Source organism: Elephantulus edwardii, unplaced genomic scaffold (genome assembly GCF_000299155.1).
Source record: "Elephantulus edwardii isolate Elephantulus edwardi_28Jun2011 unplaced genomic scaffold, EleEdw1.0 scaffold00004, whole genome shotgun sequence".
Classification (NCBI taxonomy): Eukaryota; Metazoa; Chordata; class Mammalia; order Macroscelidea; family Macroscelididae; genus Elephantulus; species Elephantulus edwardii.
The window spans coordinates 13,743,877-13,764,403 of record NW_006399754.1 but is presented as its reverse complement, the minus strand read 5'-3'; the positions used below and the strand labels follow the sequence as shown (position 1 = coordinate 13,764,403).

Genomic DNA, 20,527 nt, shown 5'->3' with positions numbered 1-20,527 from the left:
ACTGCTTTATAAATGATGATCTCCAAATAATGCAATTGTAATAAAATTAGAAATAGGAACCCTAATAAGCGTGGCAAGATTTACATGTAGCATAAAGCGTGAATCTGCTCTCATTCTCTGGCTTAAAAATATTCCATGGCAGTGAAGCCCATACTCCTTAACTTGACTTTCAAAGTTCTTTGCTATCCAGCTCCTGCCTACTACTTCCTACTCATCTCTTATTCCCTCTACTTCTACCCACAGCCCCTTATGTGTCAAAAAACTGCCTGCCATTCCCATATGGGACATTCTCCTAGCACATTTTATTCCTCTGAATGCTCTCACCACACACACACACACACACACACACACAGACACACACAACACACACGCCTTCACTTACTTCCTCCTCAAATTCCTTCTCATTTCTATTTAAAAATCTCAGATTAAAAGTTACTTCTTCAGAGAAACCTTGCCTGGCCCAACTATTTCTAGTTTATCTCTATCTTACCATCCTCACTCAGTAATTTCCTTTAGAATACGTATCTCGATTTAGAATAGTATCTTTATTTGTGCCATCCTTTGTTTAATAAAGAGCCTTGGTGATGCAACATTTAGCATAGGCTGCTAAAAAAAGAAAGGTTCACAGATCAAACCCACCTAGTGACTCTGTGGAAGAGAAGAGCCAATGATCTGATCTGATAAGAATTACAGTCTCAAGGAGCTCTGGTGGCCCAGTGGTAAGAAGCTGCACTGCAGTCCCAAAGGTGTGCAGTCTGAATCCACCAGATGCTCTGCTGGAGAAGGAGGGACAATCTCCTCCTGTACCAATCAGATTTGATTTGATGGTGTACACACACACACACACACACACACACGCGCGCGCGCGCATTACAGTCTTGTAAACTCTGGAAGGCCATCTTGCTCTTGAACATGAGGTGAAATTGCATTTGGCTTAATGTCTGTCTTCACTGCTGGACCAGATGCTTCTTGTGAAGTCTTCATATCTGGGTTCCCCACCCCCCCCCACCACCACCATAGTGTAGCTAGAACTTAGCACAATGGTTGACATGTAGTAAAATCTCAGTATATATCTGTTGAATGAAAGGAATCCAGCAACCATGGACTGCTTCCACATCTGGTAAGCTCACACTTGTGGGTAACAGTCCCTGAGGGCCATGTGACCCAGGAGGGCAGCCTCCAATTCACCTATGACATGGACTGTAACCCGAGCCCCTCTCTGCCTTTGACTACCTCACAAGTTCAATGGATCAGTGACCCCATCTTCCTCCTCATCACAGAGCTGTGCCAATCCCCAGTCCTCAAGGTTGGACCCCTACTTCCCTGACCCCAACAGTTACTGTTTAGTCAAGAGATAAACAGAGGAGAATTAAAAAACAAAACCCAACACATCTGACTGGCCATGAGGATTTGTTCAAGAGATGTTTATCTTCATTTCTTGGGCTAATGTCAGGAGACTCTGTTTTGACGCTTGGGTTTTGTTTGACGATGATACACAAAGATGTTTTACATTGTGGCACTAGCCCTCTCCATTCGGATATGACAACTTGCTTTGATAATCAACAGTTTTTGTGCAGTGATGCGGATCTTAACAAATCTTACGCCTTAACAAAAATTTCCTTACAGATTGTTTACTGTGTCAGAGAACTCATTGTATTTTGACAGCAATCTTTGCCTTGGGGTTTTCATTTCCTACAGGGTCTCCTACCTAGAGTCTCCCAGTGTTTTAATTAGCCCAGCTCATGTGGCCACCGTGTAATCTATTTCAAAGTGCTGATATTACACTGAACTTCAGTTCAGTCATAAATAGGGCTAGTTGCAGAAATGTCCTGTAGAATTAAAGGTATGATATAAACTACTAGATTAAACCAAGTTAAATAATTTTTTCATGTTTTGGAGGAAAAGTTGACTCTGTAGGAACCTCAAATTGCTGGAAAGTGTTGCTAAATCACCACCCTATACATATAATGTTACATTAAATACAATGTTAAAGCACTTTCCATTTTGTAGATCATTTTTGTTGTCATGCTGGCCCTCTAGCAGATGTTCAGAGGCTGTGAAGCCACATGGGCAGAGAGCACCCATCTTTCTCCTGCATTTATTGAGTGCTTACTATGAGCCAAGCATCTTTCTCCAATCTGTGCATTCTCCTGTGGTGCAGTGACTAAGAAGAAGATATAATCATTATTTTGTGCTTATTTCTAAAAGTGAACTATAAAAAATTAGTAAGTAGTTCATTCAAATGTAATGCAGGTAAGACGGGATAGAATCAGGTTATGAACCCAGTCATTTTCCCCTAGCCTCTGCATGGTTAACCAGTCTTTAGCTCTTTACCAATGTATTGAATAAGTGAAACAAAACAAATCCAGTTACCATCTGACCCTGGAGGATACTATGCTGAGTGAAATATCTCAGTCACAAAAGGACAAATATTGCACAGGGACACTGTTGTAAAACAGGACTGACATCAGGGTAGAGGGAAGACAGAGAAGGAGGGGAGGAATGATTTGCCTTGACACAGCTGAGGGAGAGAACTGTTTAGAAGGAGTATATGACTGGGTATTAATGGCATAACAGGAGTCCAGAATGAAGGCTGCACAGTGGAGTGGACTTGGGGGAAGGGATTGTATAACAATGAAAGAATTTCACTTTTCAAGGAGAAGAGTGAATTGGGGGGAAGGTTTGGGCAGGGAGAAAAGTGCAACAAAGAATGACTGGAAACCCTAAGTTTCTGTAAACTTGCATTAAAATTAATAAAAACAAAGAAACAAACAAAACAAAAACCCAGTTGCCATCAAGCTACCTCCAACTCACACTGACCTCCCATGTGTCAGGGCAGACCTGGGTTCCTCCAGCTCAATAGCTTATATTGGTAAATAAATCACAGGCCTTTCTTTTGTGGTGCATTTGGATAGACTTGAACCTCCAATATTTCAGTTAGCAGCCAAATTGTTAACCTTTTGAAAACCTAGGGGCTTTTATTTATATCAGAAACCCACTCCTACCAAAGGAGATTCCCACTTACAGAAACCTTCCATTGGGATTGTGAAGCTGTAAATCTTAAAGGGAGTAGACAGCCTCTTCCTTCTCCTATGGATCTTCTATGGATTTGAACTACTACCTACTGGCTGGCAGTCCAACACATAAACCCACTAGGCCACCCAGAATTCTCAATGAATAGACCCAATGAAATAATATGTTTCTATTCACAAATCCTCTCATATTTTATTTTAAATCTTACTGTTCGACATATTATTTTATGAAGCTAATAATACATTTTTTATCCATTCTAAACTTTATTGCTAATAAATAGCTTGGCATAATAAAGTCATTGAGTCAGATAGGCCTGGATTTGGAATCTAATTTTGGCACTTACTAGTCATATGACCATGGGAAAGTCTCTTAACCTTCATGAACGCATTTGCTATTTTGTAAAATAGGACTCATTACCACTGTTTTAAGAAGAAAGTGAGATAGACATCCCTAAATTGATTGGCATGGGAATGATCAATTATTTAAATGTATGTAGGTGATAAGGTTAGGAAATTACATTCATTCTCATGATAAAGAAATTCTCCATTAGATATTGTAAATGTCATCTTAGCCTTTATATAGTTGCTTAAGACTCCAGGAAACCAAAAAAAACCAATAGTGCAAGGCACCCATTTCTGAATATTTTGACAATTTAACAATTTTATGGATTTAAAGAACTTAACATATCTTGTGCCTTCACCAAAACTTCTTTACAAATTGTTTATTATGCAAGATAACTCATTATATTTTGACAGCTTTCAGATGAAGAGATTATCATAATTTTTTAAAAAAGAATTTTTGTCTAACAGGAGAAAGAAAAATGTTTTGTAAACTTTTAATCATGGGGTCATGCAATTTGGTGGAGGGGGTTGAGGGGAAATGGGAAGGAACTGGTGTGAAAAAAAATGATGTATTTGAATTTTGTAAATAAACTAGTATAATAAAAAAATTAAGAGGAATGACAGAACAGAATTTCAAATGTTCATGGAATCTAATGAGCGAACACCTAACGAGTTGTGGGAGGATGTCAAACGTATCATCCAGGAAGAGTGCAAATGGTCATTACAAAGACAGAAGAGAAAAAAAAAGACCAAAATGGATGTCAGGAGAAACTCTGAGGATGGCACTGGAGCGCAGAGAAGCCAAAGCACAGAGAAGAATTCAAGATACTAAAGAGCTGAACAGAAGATTTCAAAGGCAGCATGGGATGACAAAGTGAAATATTAAAATGAAATGTGCAAGGAGCTGGAGTTGGAAAATCAAAAGGGCTGAACTCACTCAGCATTTCTTAAGCTCAAGGAACAGAAGAACAAATTTAAACCTCTAGTTGCTATAATTAAGGATGCTTTAGGCAGAATAGTGTATGATCCAGAAAGTATTAAAAGAAGATGGAAAGAATATACTGAGTCACTGTATTGAAAGAAACTGGCAGACAGAGAAGAATTTAATGAAATAACATATGAACAAGAGCCTATGGTGATGAAGGAAGAAGTTCAAGCTGCTTTGAAGGAAATAGCAAAAACTAAGGCCCCAGGAATAGATGGTATACCAATTCACGTATTTCAGCTAACAGATGCTGCCCTGGATGTGCTCACCAAGTTGTACCAAGAAATCTGGAGAACAACCACTTGGCCTACTGACTGGAAGAGACCTATATTTGTTCCCATCCCAAAGAAGGGTTACCCAACAGGGTGTGGAAACTATAGAACAATATCATTGATTTCACATGCAAGCAAGATTCTACTGAAGATTATCCAAAAATGACTGGAACAGCACATCAGCAGAGAACTGCCAGAAGTCCAGGCTGGGTTTAGAAGGGGTCGTGGTACTAGGGATATTGTAGCTGATGTTAGGTGTATCTTAGCTGAAAGCAGGGAATACCAGAAGAATGTCTATCTTTGTTTCATTGACTATGCAAAGGCATTTGACTATGTGGATCATAACAAACTGTGGCTGACTATGAGAAGAATGGGAATCCCAGAACACTTGATCATTCTAATGCAAAACCTATACTTGGACCAAGATGTAGTCATCAGAACAGAGCAAGGAAACACTGCATGGTTCAAAACTGGGAACGGCGTACACCAGGGATGTGTCCTATCTCCATACCTTTTCAACCTGTATGCAGAACAGATTATCCGAGAGGCTGGGCTCTATGAGGAGAAGCGTGGCATCAGGATTTGTGGAAGATCTATTAATAATCTGTGTTATGCTGATGACACAACCCTGCTTGCTGAAACTGAGGAGGAACTGAAATGCTTTCTGCAGAGGGTCAAAGACTGCAGCCTTCAGTATGGATTGAAGCTCAATGTCAAGAAGACAAAGATTCTCACCACTGGACCAATTGGCAGCATCAGGATGTATAGTGAGGAGATTGATATTGTTAACAACTTTAGTCTGCTCAAGCTCCACGGTCAACACTCTTGGCACCAGTAGCCAGAAAATAAAAAAAAAAAGTATTGCAGTGGGAAAGCCTGCTGTTAGGGACCTCTCCAAGGTACTGAAGAGCAATGGTGTCTGTCTGGAGACTAAGGTGTGCCTGATACAGGCCATAGTTTTTGCAGTTGCTTGTTATGCATCAGAGAGTTGGACAATGACTAGGGAGGATGAAGGAGAATTGATGCCTTTGAGCTGTGGTGCTGGAGAAGAGTATTGAATGTACCAAGAAAAAAAACCAGATTCATCCTAGAGAGGATTAAATCAGGCTGCTCCTTGGAGGCAAGGATTCTGGGGCTTTGTCTGACATACTTTGGACATGTTGTAAGGAGGGAGAGGTCCTTGGAGAGGGACATCATGCTTGAGAGGGTGGAGGGACAGCGCAGGAGGGGAAGACCCTCTATGAAGTGGATTGATTCAGTGACTGGGGTAATCGGGATGGGTGTGTTGGAGGCAGTGCAATTGGCACAGGATAGAGCAGGGTTCAGGGCTGTTGTACATAGGGTCACTATGAGTCGCAAGTGGCACATAACAACAACAACATGGAATCTAGGTTTTCTTACATCATTGAGGCGGAATGAAACTCTGCAATAATTGCTCAAAATAAGCTTTGAACTTTAAACTAAAAATATCTCTTGAAGTGTTGTGTTAAAAGCATATAGTAGTTTAATTAGTAAAAAGTGAATACTTGATCATTTAAAAATGTGACCAGATTTTTAATAGTCGCTTGAAAGATCAGGTAGGAAGCTTATGGAACAGTGAGTTGACATCAGTGGTAAAGGACTAATTGGAAAAAGGATGGTGAGAATGGTTGGACAATTTGAAGAATGTAATCATTGTCACTGAATTGTGCAAGTAGAAATTGTTGTATTGGTATATGTTTTCCTATATATACATACAACAAAAAAATTATTTTCAAACACCCTAGCATTTATAAGTACACTGTATTTTTATTTTTTTCTTTTTACTTTTCAAATAAACAGAAACAGATGAGGGAGAAAACTGTTTAAAAGGGATATGTGATAAGGTATTATTGTCATAGAATGAAGGCTGCATAGTAGAGTGGACCTGGGGGAAGGGATCGTAAAACAATGAAAATGTTTCCTTTACTTTTCAAAGAGAAGAGTGTACTTTGGGGAGGGGTGGGCAGGGAGAAAAGTGGAACAATAAATGAATGGAAATTTTTTTTTTTAACTTTTCATCTCCAGAAGTATGAGAATATAAATTTCTATTTGTTTAACGCTACAGAGTTTTATTTTTGTTATGGCAACATTAAGAGACATACTCTGTCTTTTTATCCCTGCTACTGTGAGTGACCCTCCCCAGTGGGAGGAGATCTCAGAAAGGCTAATCTCACTATCAGTTTCATTCCCCATTCCCCTCTCCCTTGCTGTTTTTATTTTCCAACTAGTTTGAACAAGTTCTTTCAATTTCTCTCACCCTTCCCCCATCAAATTGTACAACCCAATGATTAATCCCTCCATCCCCCTGCACGTCCACATCCCTCTGCTTCCAGCATCTCCCACCCCTCCTGGATCCTTATACTCCTTTTACAATAATGGTTCTATACAATATTTATCCTTATGGGACTGAGTTAATTCACTAAGCATAATGCTCTCCAGTCCCTCCCAAGTTAGATAATAATTTACAAAGTTATTGCTGCTGCAAGCATGCTTGGTGTGGTTCTTTTTTTATTTTATTTATTCATTTTTTTTTTGTATGTACCGTCAAATCAGATCTGACTGATACAGGAGGAAATTGTCCCTCCTTCTCCGGCAGAGCATTTGGTGGATTTGAACTGTGTACCTCTGGGATTGCAGTACAGCTTCTTGCCACTAGGCCACCAGAGCTCCCCTGCATTCTTGGTTTTTAGTAGCCCATAAAGTTGTAGGTGCAGCTCCAAAGCACTACATTAAAAGTTACCCACCACATTGACAATTATTGAGTCAATTCAGCTTAAGTGTCAAACTGGTACATTTCTCAATTACTTTCATTAGACCCATCTGTGAGTTTATGTATAAAGACCTTTAAGTTCACCTTGTATTCATCAACTTGTTTGGGTATCAATGTCCAGCTGAAGTGTTTGTGCATAAGGAACATTCAGATTGAGGTACTTGGAGAGCAGGTTGGGGTGACTTATCACCTAGACATGAAATGCCATTCTATTTCTTTCTTCTTCCTACTGATGGGAGAGCTCTGGTGGCTTAGTGGTAACGAATTGTGCTGCCAACCCAAAGGCCCCTGGTTCAAATCTGCCAGCTTCTCCATGGGAGAAAGATGGGCAAACTCCTTCAAATGAATAACTCCCTGAAAACGCACTGGAGGTTCAGCTATGAATTGGTTCCAACTTGATGTTACATAACAAAAAACAACTGACGGGACAACAGCTATGTTTTTGTGCCTGATGGCTTTCTCCCACCGTACATGATTAGATTGTATTGAGGTAACTGACCAAAATGTAGCCAACCGGGATCCTAGTCAGAGACCTATGTCCAAGGAGTTGGTCCAATCTCATTGCTTTCTTGAATGTTCATATCTATTAGCAAAGACTTAGGTGATTATCGATGGAATTCAGAGAGGTAAATAAATAAGAGATGTTGTTGTTGTTTTTGTTGATTGCAGTCGAATCATGCATGACTCACAGTGATGCCATGACCAAGAGTCCTGAAGCCTTTTGATAGCTATCGTGGTTTCTCAAAGTTCATAGAGTTTCCAGAGGCACGTTATTTAGGAATTGGATGCCACTCCTGCATCCAAATTCCTAGAGCAAGTTGTTAAGCCCCAAGGAACCCAGAGAATCTGCCAAACCATAAGTTTTGCTGAGAGAAGTACATGGAGAGAGAGAGTGGAATTTCTAGACTGTTTCTCTTCAGATTATTTCCCAGTTGTGGTTTCTGTTTACGTGTATTGTTACAAGGTCAAGTTTATTGCCTCTGAGCCAACTTTACCTTATGACATCTCCAAATGTGTCCAGTTAGAACAATCCTCCACATAGTTTTGACTGCGCTTTTCAAATTGTTACCAAGCTTTTCTGCTGAAGTGTCTCTGAGTGGACTTGAACCACCACATTTCTGTGAGCAAAGAGCATGTTAATGGTTAATAATTTGCACTACCATGCACTCCAGATCGTTAGAGGTGACTTTCCAAGACTTAACCTAATCCACTTACTTATGTGCATCTTATAAAGTCAAGTGTTGGAAAGTCTGCTGTAAAGGTCCATATTCTTACATGGAAAGCTGAATGAAGCAGCCATAGTGTGAACTTGAGATGCTAGAGAAATGCTGACAGTGACCTCTGAAGGCATTTATTAGCAGAAAATGAGGATCCGTTTCTCCTGATGCCCTAAATATTTATGCCCTAAATTTCTATCTCTTCCCTGTAAAAGGTGATGTAACTGCTAGTGCTACCAACAGTAGGCCCTCAGGATAGCGTTCAGTTGACCAGCACAGACACCAGGACTGAGCCTGGGGCCCACATCTACCTTCTCCCTGGCAGGGGAAGCAACACACTCCCGCACTGTCAAAAGTGCCGCTGAAATTAGTGGGAAGTGGAGTGAGGACTCCAGATGTTGAGAACGAAGATGACTGTAAACACATTTGTTTCCACAAATGTAGCAAGCTTGCTTTTTAGAAATTAGTCTTTATCTGGTAAACAAACCCATATTTTTTTCCCCTTGGTTGCAAATGGCCTCGTTCTTTAGGGAATGATAATACTCATGCTGGTTTACAGAGTTTGCTTTGCTTTATTTCACAAATTGTGTAATTTACCCAAACATGTTTCTCTCAATGGCTACTTTGGAAAACTAGCATAAACATTACGATTTACAACTACTTGTCAGGCCTATTTTATGCATACCTGTCACCTAATTATTTTTTTTATTCATTTCTTTTCTCTTTGCAAGTTTTAATGTCCAATTGTTAACTTGAATCGGTCATAAGAATTCTTTACTATGTCATATAATTATATCAAATGTAATACATCTGACATGGAGGTCAGTGGGACCTAAGTGGCTGATTTTGTGCAGTGATCAATTGCTGTCATTGGTGAGCTAATCAATCACTACTTATATTTATCCCTGGAAATGTTCCCTATGTGTGTATTATAGATAAACATCCTCTCCTATACCACCATTGTCTCATAAAAGAAACTGAACAATTGAGGGATGTCTTCAGTCAATCTTGCTGTGGTTGTGTGCCATTGTTGAACGTACGTGTGTGTGGAGGGCTGTTGTGCTATCAGAATCAACACATAGCTGACCCTCCGGTGGGCTTTCAGAGACAGTAAATCACATGAGAGGAGACTGCCCATCATTTTCCCACAGAGCAACTGGTGGGTTTGAACCCCCTGCATTTCTAATTGCAAACGCAGTTTCTTACCATTGGCTACTAGAGCTCCCAGTCTAGAACATGTTCATTTAGGAAGGTCTTATATATCTGAGTGCACAAATGTATCACATTAGCATTCATACTGTGACATCACCCCAGCGTGCACAGACCAGCGTCTAGCAAGTTCAAAGACTTTCCGGTGGGTCCCACAAAGCCTGCTCTTCTGCTTGGTTTCCTTCCTGTCTAGAATTCTCTGTGTTGGCCCTCAACAGTACCTTTTTTTTTGGGGGGGGGGTGCCTATTGGGAGCGTTTGTTGTTGTTGTTAGGTGCTGTTGAGTCAGCCGTGATTTGTAGTGACTATGAGAGACCGGTGTGAACCCTGCCTTATCCTGCACCTTCTTCACAATCTCCAACAGGCCTGGGCCCATGGTTACAGTCACTGTGCCAATCAGTCTGGTGGCGGGTCTTCTTTTCTTTCTCTGACCCTACACCTTCCCCAGCATGATGTTTCAAAGTATGTGAGACGGAGTTTCACCATTCTTATCTCTAAGGAACACGCTGGTTGCACTTCCTCCAATAGCTGTGTTTGTTCCTTTGTCACTTTATGATATATCCAGTACTCTTACCAGCACCACAGTTGACAGACATCGAATCTTCTTTGGTCATCCTTCTTCACTGTCCAATTTTCAGATGCATACAAAGCAATAGAAAACACCATGGCTTGCGTCAGGCAAACCTTAGTCTTTAAACTGGCATCCTCACTTCTTACCCTTTGGAAATGTCCTGGACATCACATTGCTCTGGTGCGGCTCATCTTCTGATATCTTGACTGCTGTTCCCATGGGTGTTGATTGTGAATCAGTGACGACTTAAACATCTCTTCCATCGATCATGATGTTGCCTATTACTGCAGTGGTGAGAATTTGCATTTTCTTGATGTTGAGATGTAACTCATATTGAAGATTGTAGTTTTTGATCTTCTGCAATACGTGCTGCCTCACGTTTTCCTCACTTTTTGCCAGCACAGTTGTGTTATCTGCATAAGGCAGGTTATTGCGGAGTCTTTCTCTGTTAAAAAATGTAAAACAGGTGAGCTCTGGTGGCCTAGTGGCAAGAAGCTGCACTGCAATCCCAGAGATGCACAGTTCAAATCCACCAGATGCTCTGCTGGAGAAGGAGGGACAATCTCCTCCAGTACCAGACAGATCCGATTTGATGGTACACACACACGCGCTAATAATAATAATAATTTTTAAATTTTTTTAAAATGTTAAACAAAATAAGAACCTGTTTTCTGTTCTACACATGTGAGGCAACCTCAATAAACATGTAAAGCGTGCACTCCCCCCCACCCCAATGCACACATGTGTGCACCTACACTCTGAATAATTGCCTTTTGTATATGGAACGATTGTGGAATGATTGCCAATAGAGTTGTAAGCTACTTACATCTAAAACCAAATGTTTCTTTTACAGGGCCGTTGTTCAAGAGAAAACTGCAAGTATCTTCACCCTCCAACACATTTAAAAACTCAACTAGAAATTAATGGGAGGAACAATTTGATCCAGCAAAAAACTGCAGCAGCCATGCTTGCCCAGCAGATGCAATTCATGTTTCCAGGAACCCCACTTCATCCAGTGGTGAGTGTACGTCGTCTAACGGCAGGCTCGATGATTAAAGTGTTGGGAGAGACGGTATCCCAGTGACCTGAAGTGGTCTTCTTTCCGCTTTGTCACGTCACTACAATTAGAGCAAATAGCCCTGATGCAAAATAGATGCCGGAAACTACTTATGTTGGTTTTCTGTTGGGTTTTTTTTTTTTTAAATGGAAAAATGTGTGGGGAGACAATTAGCAAAGGCAGATTCTAATCAATATCTTGGAAATCCTGCACCACTCCCTTTCTTTCTCCTCAGTAAAAGCTGTATTCCAATTCCGTCTTAGAGTAGAAATACAGTCAGTCCTTGGGTTATGAACAAGCTCAGGTCGTAAGTGTGTCCTTCAGTTAGACTTGGAGGTGCCTTGATAACAAGTGCATACAGTTCTTGCTTAGCCTTCCCTTGGTGTGAGGAGGGGCTTGGGTGGCTCTGGGCTTACCTGTCAGGCTGCCATGCAAAGCAGGAGCAGCTGCTGCAGTACCCCCGTCAGGCCCAGGGTGAGAGCTGGGTTGTCACCTCCTGTAAAGATGTATCATCTTGGAAATCTGATGGAGGGTTGTTATGAATTGGAATCCACTCAACCGGTAGGCTTTTTGTTTAGCTCAAGGAGGAGCCTGGGTAGTAAAAAAAAAAAAAAAAAGAACTTGGCTCCGGTTGCAGTGCAAACCCACCATCATGCTGAGGAGGAGAGACGGAGCAGTCTACTTCCGCAACAGTTTACAGCCCGGGAAAGACTCTGGGGCAGCTCGACTCTGTCCTACAGGATTGCTTTAAGTTGAAATCAACTCCATGGCAGTGTGTGTTTGGTGGAGGTGAGGTGCATTAGTGTAAGAAAGGTCTGGAAACCATTTCCACGATTTAAAAGCTACAGGGGAGCAAAGCTGATTGTGATGGAGAAATTGTTGGCTATGGGGATTGGTTGAACTGTTTCAAAGTGAAAGCAAATTTACATAATGATGAAGGGCAAGTACCAGTTGTCCAATGTAACCTGCGGGTTTCCTCGATGTCTAACATCCACGGAGAACTGCCAGATGTGCAGGCGGGGTTTAGAAGAGGCCATGGAACTAGGGAAATTATTGCCAATGTTCGATGGATCATGGCTGAAAGCAGAGAGTACCAATGGAATGTCTATCTGTGTTTCATTGACTATGAAAAGGCATTTGTGTGGATCACAACAAACTGTGGCTGACTCTGAGAAGAATGGGAATCCTGACACACTTGACTGTGTTTATATAAACCCTATAACTTGGACCAGGAGGGAGTTGTCAGAACAGAGCAAGGAAATATTGCATGGCTCAGAATCAGGAAAAATGTACACCAAGAAAGCATCCTATATCCTATCTCCATACCTTTTCAATCTGTTTGCGGGAAGAAATCATCCAGGAGGAGGAATGTGGCATCAGGATTGGAGGAAGACTCACCAACAACCTGCATTATGCAGTAATACAAACTGATGCTTCCAAAACCGAGGAGTACCTGAGGCATTTGCTGCAAAAACTTAAGGCCTGCAGCCTTCATTGTGGATTGAAGCTCAACATTAAGATTCTCACCATTGGGTCAGTTGGAAGCATCATGATAGATGGTGAAGAGATTGAGATTGTTAATAGCTTTAGTTTACTTGACTCCACAGTCAATACTCTTGGTACCAGCTAGCAACCAGGAAATCAAAAGATAAATTTCATTTGGAAAATCTGCTGTCAGGGACTTCTCCAGAGTACTGAAGAACAATGATGTCTGTTTGGAGACTACGGTGTGCCTTATCCAGGCTGTGGTCTTTGCATGGATCAGACAGCTAGACAATGACTAAGGATGATATAGGAAGAATCTATGTCTTTGAGTTTTCGTGCTGGAGTATTGAATATACATACCATGGACTACTAGGAGAACAAACAGGTCTGTCCAGGGAAGGATGAAACCAGGCTGCTCCTTGGAAGCAAGGCTTTTGCAGCTCTATCTGACTAACTTTTTGGGAATGTTTCAGAGGGACCAGTCCTTGGAGAGGGACATCATGTTTGGAAAAGTGGAAGGACAGCACATGAGAGGGGGATGCTAGATGGAATGAATGGGTTGACTCTGACTGGTGTAATGGGGACAGGTGTATCCGAGATGATGAAATTGGCTTAGGATAGAGCAGGGTTCAAAACTGTTGCCCAAAGGGTCACTGTGAGTCGGAGTCCACTCAACAACACATAACAAGTGAATTGTGAGCCTATGTAAATAAGTGGTCTTACTGCCCACCACATATTTTAACAAAGTAGTTGAAAAGTTATGTGACTCAGTGGGGTCATTTTAGAGAGGCGACAAGTGAGAACCCAAGAAAGTGAAATGATTTACCCTGTATCCTGCAGGGAATCAATTATGGAGCTGGGATTCAAATTCACACACGTCAGCTTGGGCTCCTTCTCAGGTCTGTTCTGAGCTTGAGTCTGACCACAGCCCCAGAGAAAAATGTCACAAGGCCCTTAGTGCCTAGAAAAGGAGACTTTGTCTGAGTCATTTACGCCCATCTCAGAGAGGTATGCAAAGTGGGTGGCAGCTGTGACAATGGCCACAGATTAAACACCCAAGGGAGTTAACTACATGAATATGTATTGTGTAACATTCTTCCTCCCTGTTTTCACAGCATTTGAAAGTATTTCCTTAAAGATCTGGAAATTGTTTTCAGAATGAGGCCCAGGAGTAAAGGAGTGCCTTTGACTTTAGTGGATTTCATTTACATTGGTGAATTATTTGTCAAAAGCAAGCTATGTTATTTTTTTGGTGTTTTTTTTTAAACAGAGTACAGACACAAAAGGCTGTTGTTTAAAAAATCAGTCTTCATTGTTTGCAAAGCTGTAGAGTTCTGAAAGTCTCTAAATTAGAAGGACTAGGGAGTAGTGTTGGGTTACTCTATTGTGCATCTGGGGGCAGCACAGAAGGGGAAGAAAGGAGGTGGTCCACAAGAGGGGAGGACAGCTGAAATTGTTAGCAATTCTGCTGCAGCTCCGATTTTCCACTGGCGGGTATAAATGCTAAGCTCAGGGACCTCCAAATTAACAAGAAAGGTAAGTCCTCTGAGGGAATCGGACCAAGGGTAGAAGTGCAGTCATTCTGGCCATAGGAAGTGATGAAATTGGACAAGGTGGGTAGATTCATCCTAAAGAACGTGTGGGAGTTAGCTGAGATGTAAGGATTAACATAAAGTTCTGAACATAAAGTTTTAACACCAAAAATAGACATTCTATTTAACATGGTATCACATGTATAATACATGATACTCTTTATTGATATAGACATAGGAGTTATTAAGTTACCAAAAATGCTGAAAATAGTTTGCTTTTGTATACTAAATAATGTTTACAGGAATGAAGTCAGAACCACTAGGGTCAATGTAGTAGCCTAAAATCCACTGCCATCAAATCACCTCCAACTCATTATGACCCTGCAGGACAGAAGAGAACTCCCCTATTGCGTATCAAAGGCTTTAAATCTTTATAGAAGCAGATTGCTACATTTCCCCTCAAATGGTGGCTAGTTGGTCTGCATCACTGACTTTTTTGTTAAGTGGAGACCTCGCCAGAGTACTGAAGAGCAATGATGTAAGACTAGAGACTAAGGTGTGCCCTAATCCAGGCCATGGTCTGTGCAATTACTTGCTATGTGTCAGAAAGCTGGACAGTGGCTAGGGATGATAGGAGAATTGATGCCTTTGAGCTGCAGTGCTGGAAAAGAGTATTGAATATATACCATAGACTGCTAGGAGAACAAGCGGGTTGTCCTATAGAGGGTGAAACCAGGCTGCTTCTTGAAGGCAAAGATTCTGAAGCTTTTTCTGACATACTTTGAACATTCTGCAAGGAGGGACCAGTCGTTGGAGAGGAATGTCATGCTTGGAAGGGTGGAGGGACAGTGCAAGAAAGGAAGACTCTCGATGAGATGGAGCGATTCAGTGACTGGGGTAATGAGGGTAGGTGTGTCAGAGACAATAAGGTTGGCACAGGATAGAACAAGTTTCAGGGCTACTGTACTTAGGGTCGCTGTGAGTTGCAAGTGGCACATAACAAAACAACAATTTTAAAAAATTGTCAAGTTTAAATATTGAATAATGGTTTCAAAACCATAAGAAGGGTTGGATTTTTTTTTTTAAATGCTTACATTTAAAATTACAAATATCCCTACAAATTAACTAGTTTAGATGCTTGGACATACATTGGTGACTTGATATGCTGGTGCGACTGATCAAAACCAAACCCACTGAGGTCTATCCCAACTCGATGACCCTCCACTGGGCATCCACGGCTGTCAGTCTGTAGAGTAACAGTCTGCTCCTCTTACTCCCTTGGAACCGTTGGTGCATGCAAACAGCCAACTGCTTAGTCAGCATCCCAACGCATAAAGCACTGTCCTACCAGGGGTCGTTCTGGTGAACAATGGCCCCCAAAGATTAGGAATGTTGCCTTCTATGAAAACAGATTTTTTTTACATATATTATTAAGAACTTTAAGATGGGAAAATTCTCGTGGATTAAAAGTAATCACAAGTATCCTTGTAAGAGAGAGAAGAAGAAGAACTGATGCAGAATAAAGGAAGAGAAATGCAGTGTGACCATAACAGTGATGCGGCAGTGACCCACAAGTGACAGCAGCCACCAGGAGATGGATTTTCCTGAGAGTCCTCTAGACAGTCTTGCTAACACCTGGGTTTTATCCTGGTGAAACAGATTTCAGATTTTGGGCTTCCAGAACTGTTCAAGAACAGATGCATTGTTATTTTAGACAATCGGGATTCCAGCATTTGTTACAGCAGCCGCAAGAAACTAATGCACGTATAAATAAATAAACACAAAGCCGCTGGTGCTGTTTTTGAGCTAAACTCTAAAGAACTGTAGATATTTTTTCCCCCATTTGAAACCTCCATCCACCTCAGGACTTACGCTACTGAATTCTCTCCAATCAAAGTCCTCAATAATCTCCATATTAGCAAGCCACTTTTTGTTTTTCAGTTTGTTCATTCTTTCTTTGGCAATTCTCAGCATGTGCAATCATTCCCTCCTTTGTGGAATCCTCTCCTGTCTCGTGTGTGTGTGTGTGTGTGTGTGTGTGTGTGTGTGTGTGTATCTCCTCTACCAGACTGCTGTATATTGAACTTCTTAGGAAGCATCTATTCTCTCTCTCTCCCCTTAGGCATCTCATCAATTTCTGTGGCTGGAAATTTTCTCTAGTCAAGAACTCTCAATTGTGTGGTTCCAGTTCAAAACTCTCCTCAGAATCTTAGGTTTAGATATCCAGCATCTTACTAAACTCACCTTTCCTTTTTAAGATCTTTCAGAACTTCAAACTTAAAGTTCAAATTCTTCTTTACACAACTTCATCTCAGTACATGGTACCATCAAACAGCGGGCTCAAGCCCAGTTTATGCAGATTTAGTGTGGTTACCCGTATCTAGTCTAATAGCAAGTGGTCTGTTGATACCTACTTTCAAGTCGATATGCTTCTCTATCCCCAAACCTGGGTCTCAACCACTCTCGACCTTTTTGCCCCAAATGTTTTATAAGCATATCCTTTCTAACCTTTCAATAACCTATTTTGCTTTTCTCCAATCTATCTTGCACATAGCAACCACAGGCAATCTTTTTAAAATTTAAGCAGGATCATATTACTCTTTTACTTAAAACCCATTAAAGCTTTTCCACTGTACATTTCTTGTCCCATCTCCATTAAGGCTCAAGTTATCTGTCAGTTCTATGAGCACATCAAATTCTGGGATAGCTCATGGCCTTTGTTTGTTCTTGCTGCAAGTATCATGCTGCTTTTTACATGTTACCTTTACCTGATTCACAACATTGCACCCACCTGTTGGCCTTCAGGGCCTTTCTGTTCTCTTGTCTATGACAAAACCAAAAATAAACTCACTGCTATCAAATTGGTTCTGAATTCTAGCAGCCTCCCTTGAGTCTTCCAGGGCTGCAAACCACAATGGGAGAAGACTGTCCATTTTTCTCCTATGGAGTCACTGGGGGAGTGGATCTGTATTTCCTGTGTATTGAGGTTCACAATGCTGTCATCACTGGCACCCTCTCTGTTGCTGAGTCCTCGTTATTTTCTGCATGTCTGTGAAAGCCAATTATCTTTGCTTGTTCTTCGCTCTTTGGGATGCCATTCAGACAGTGCATGTGTGTTGCAATGGCCCCATGTTTTAGTGATATTTACTAAAGAATGAGGGTAAGTGAAAACCCTTCTTCCCTCTTACAATTCTTCTGGTTTATGTTCACTCTATTTGAAAAGTCTCCTTCATCGTATTCCTTCTAGTAGTTTTTTTTCCAATTTAACATTAATTCTTCATTGCTCTTTCCAGTATCCTCCCACCCAACACTCAACCCCCTCCACCCCCCAATATTCCTCATGTACATACAAGATAGAGGCAAGTGGGTAGTAATCTAGGTGAGGGATCTGGGAGCCTTACAGAGACGATCCTTAAGGCTACAGTCTAGCATCAAGAATTCTGCCCTCTAGAGTTGCTTCTGGTAAAGAACGGAGGCTTAGAAGACTTTATGTTTTAAATCTTTCAATCTGAGTGCCAAATACCTAGCCTTTGAAGTAAAAGCTCTGTGAATTTGTGAAAGTCTCAGCATCTTGTTTTAAAAAGTCAATTGATTAAAATGTAGAGCCATGAAGTACTCCAGGCTATGGAGCCATCACCCTCCGCAGCACCCTGGGTGAGGAGCGGGTGAGGCCTGAGTCTCCCTCTCCCTGTGTGTGTGGATAAGAGAGAGATCAAGCCTGGAAGATGGATCTGCTCTAATCTCTATGATGTAAGCAGGCTGGAGTGGGAGAAGGTGGGCAGAGGAACTGAACTTGGGCTGAAGAACAGAGCGAAGTGAAAGAACCAAAGCAGCATTTCTGCCACGAGATTTTCTTCAGGAAGGAAGGCTCCTGTGGGCCTCGCCCTCCAGTGAGCACTGGGCCATGAGGAGGCCCCGAATGGAGCTCGTCACAGCCAGCCTGGCACCGGCCCTTCTGCAGAACCCGCAGGAATGTTCTCCCAGCCCCTACCTGGTGTGCTTCCAGAAACAGAATCGCTGGGAGGTGCTACTCCTCTCTGTTCTCAGCTGCTGGCTATGAACCCAGCTCAGACACCAGGATACGTTGTCGGCGGCCTAGAAAAGACCTCAGGAATTTCATTTGAATTCGGGATCTGGGAACCACTTTCCCCAACCGCTTTTTACAGCCGTTCAGAAGAGCCTGGCTCACACAGCTTCTGTGGAAGTCGAGGCTGGTGGTGGGCACACTCCACACAGCGCCTCAAAAACACTGTCAGCTCCAAGGACAGATGGGCAAGTGTGTGTGTGGGTATGTCTCTCTCTCTCTCTCTGTCTCTGTGTGTGTGTGTGTGTGTGTGTGTGTGTGTATCTGTGTTTCTTTTTTGCTCTGCCTTACAAAATAACCAACAAAATCCACTAAATGACAAAACCAAAACCTCCCTGTCCATCAAGTTGATTCTGACCCACAGGGACCCAATGGGACAGAATACAGTGGCCTGACAGGGTTTCCAGTGTGTAAATCCTCATGGAATCTCTCCCAGGCCGACAGGTCCCAACCTTTCCAGTAATCATCAAGTGTTTCAGCCCCTGTACTACCAGGACTTATGCTAACAGGTGCAGAGGTGTGGAAATAGCCCCTCCTGGCCATCAGGCTCCTTGGCCTTCCTCACTGAGCGCGGGGAGTGCATTTATTCTTTGCCTCCAAATTGCTTTCGCCTGCGAGAAGGCTCAGCTCTTCCTGCCGCACTTGCCTCTCATGGATTTCCAGAAGATTAAAGAGGAAAAACACTTTGTGGGAGAATACTTTGAAAACAGCCGGAGCATTCCACAGATGTAAGACATTACTGTCCAAAATGGCAATGCCTACTATACGTTTTTGAAAATTAACCTGTGTTTCTTATTAATCCACTTTACTGAAAAGCACATTATATTAAGAAAGAGGGGAAAATATATGTCTGATTGACTATCTTCATAAGACCCATGAACTTTTAACTTTCAGTTTCCCATGGAAGTACGTTTTCATTCCTAGTGTGTATTTTATATGTTTTTAGAAATCTTCTTTGAGAAGGTATTTTCTATAATTTAGTTCAAGTGTACCCCTCCATTTCTTATATAAGCATGATGAAACTACGTGTCACATACTTTGGACATGTTGTTAAGAGAGGCTGGTCTCTGAAAGAAGATGCCATGCTTGGAAAGGTGGAGGAGTGTCAGTGAAAGAGAGGAAGACCTTCGACGAGATGACGTGACATAATGCCTTCAGCAATAGACCCAAGGATATCAGACATGATGAGGATGGCACAAGATAGGACAAAGCTCAGCTCTGTTATTCATAGGGTCTAAGCCATCAGAGCTCCCTCTAACAACAATAAAACAGTTTATTATGCCACTTCACTGATTCGAGGGAGCTCTGGTGGCCTAGTGGTAACGAGTTGTGTTGCCAACTCAAAGGCACATGATTCAAATCCCCCAGCTGATCTGAAGGAAAAGGATGGACAATCTTCTCTCCTGCAATTTACTGCTTCTGAAAACCTGCTGAGAGTCAGTACTTACTCAACAGTACGTAATCATTGGTTGATTAGGGGAAAGAACTTTTTTTTTCTTTTCTGACTCACACATCTTTTTAAATTATTATTAATTTTAATAAAAAATTTACAGAGATTTTGGATTTCCATTCATTCATTGTTGTACTTTTCTCCCTGCCCACTCTCTCCTCTCCAGTTCATTCTTCTCTTTGAAAAGTAAAAGAAAAATTCTTTCACTGTTATACAATCCCTGTTAACACTAACTTTTGTAACCAGAAAACCCATGATGATCAAGTCAGTTCCAACTCACAATGTCCTTCTAGGACAGAGCAGGTCTGTTCATAGGATTTTCCAGCTGCACTCTTTAAGACAGACTGTCACATTTGACTCTCAGAGAGGCTAGGAAGTTCTAACAGCCAATATTGAGTTAGCAACTGAATACGTTAACCACCAAGGCTCTTTCGACCCATGATCACTGCTGTTTGTGGAGAAGTTCTGCCTGTGGGAAATGGGAAGAGAAATGAGCACTTT

General features: G+C 41.6%; 1 protein-coding gene across 1 annotated transcript in view; it reads left to right on the top strand.

The window, feature by feature from the left end:
* Positions 1-20,527, top strand: part of MBNL2 (muscleblind-like splicing regulator 2) — a 163,101-nt gene that overhangs the window by 85,553 nt on the left and 57,021 nt on the right. The window contains exon 2 of the mRNA XM_006879567.1: positions 11,272-11,436. Coding sequence (XP_006879629.1) covers positions 11,272-11,436 — 165 coding nt within the window. The remainder of the gene's footprint in view (positions 1-11,271; positions 11,437-20,527) is intronic.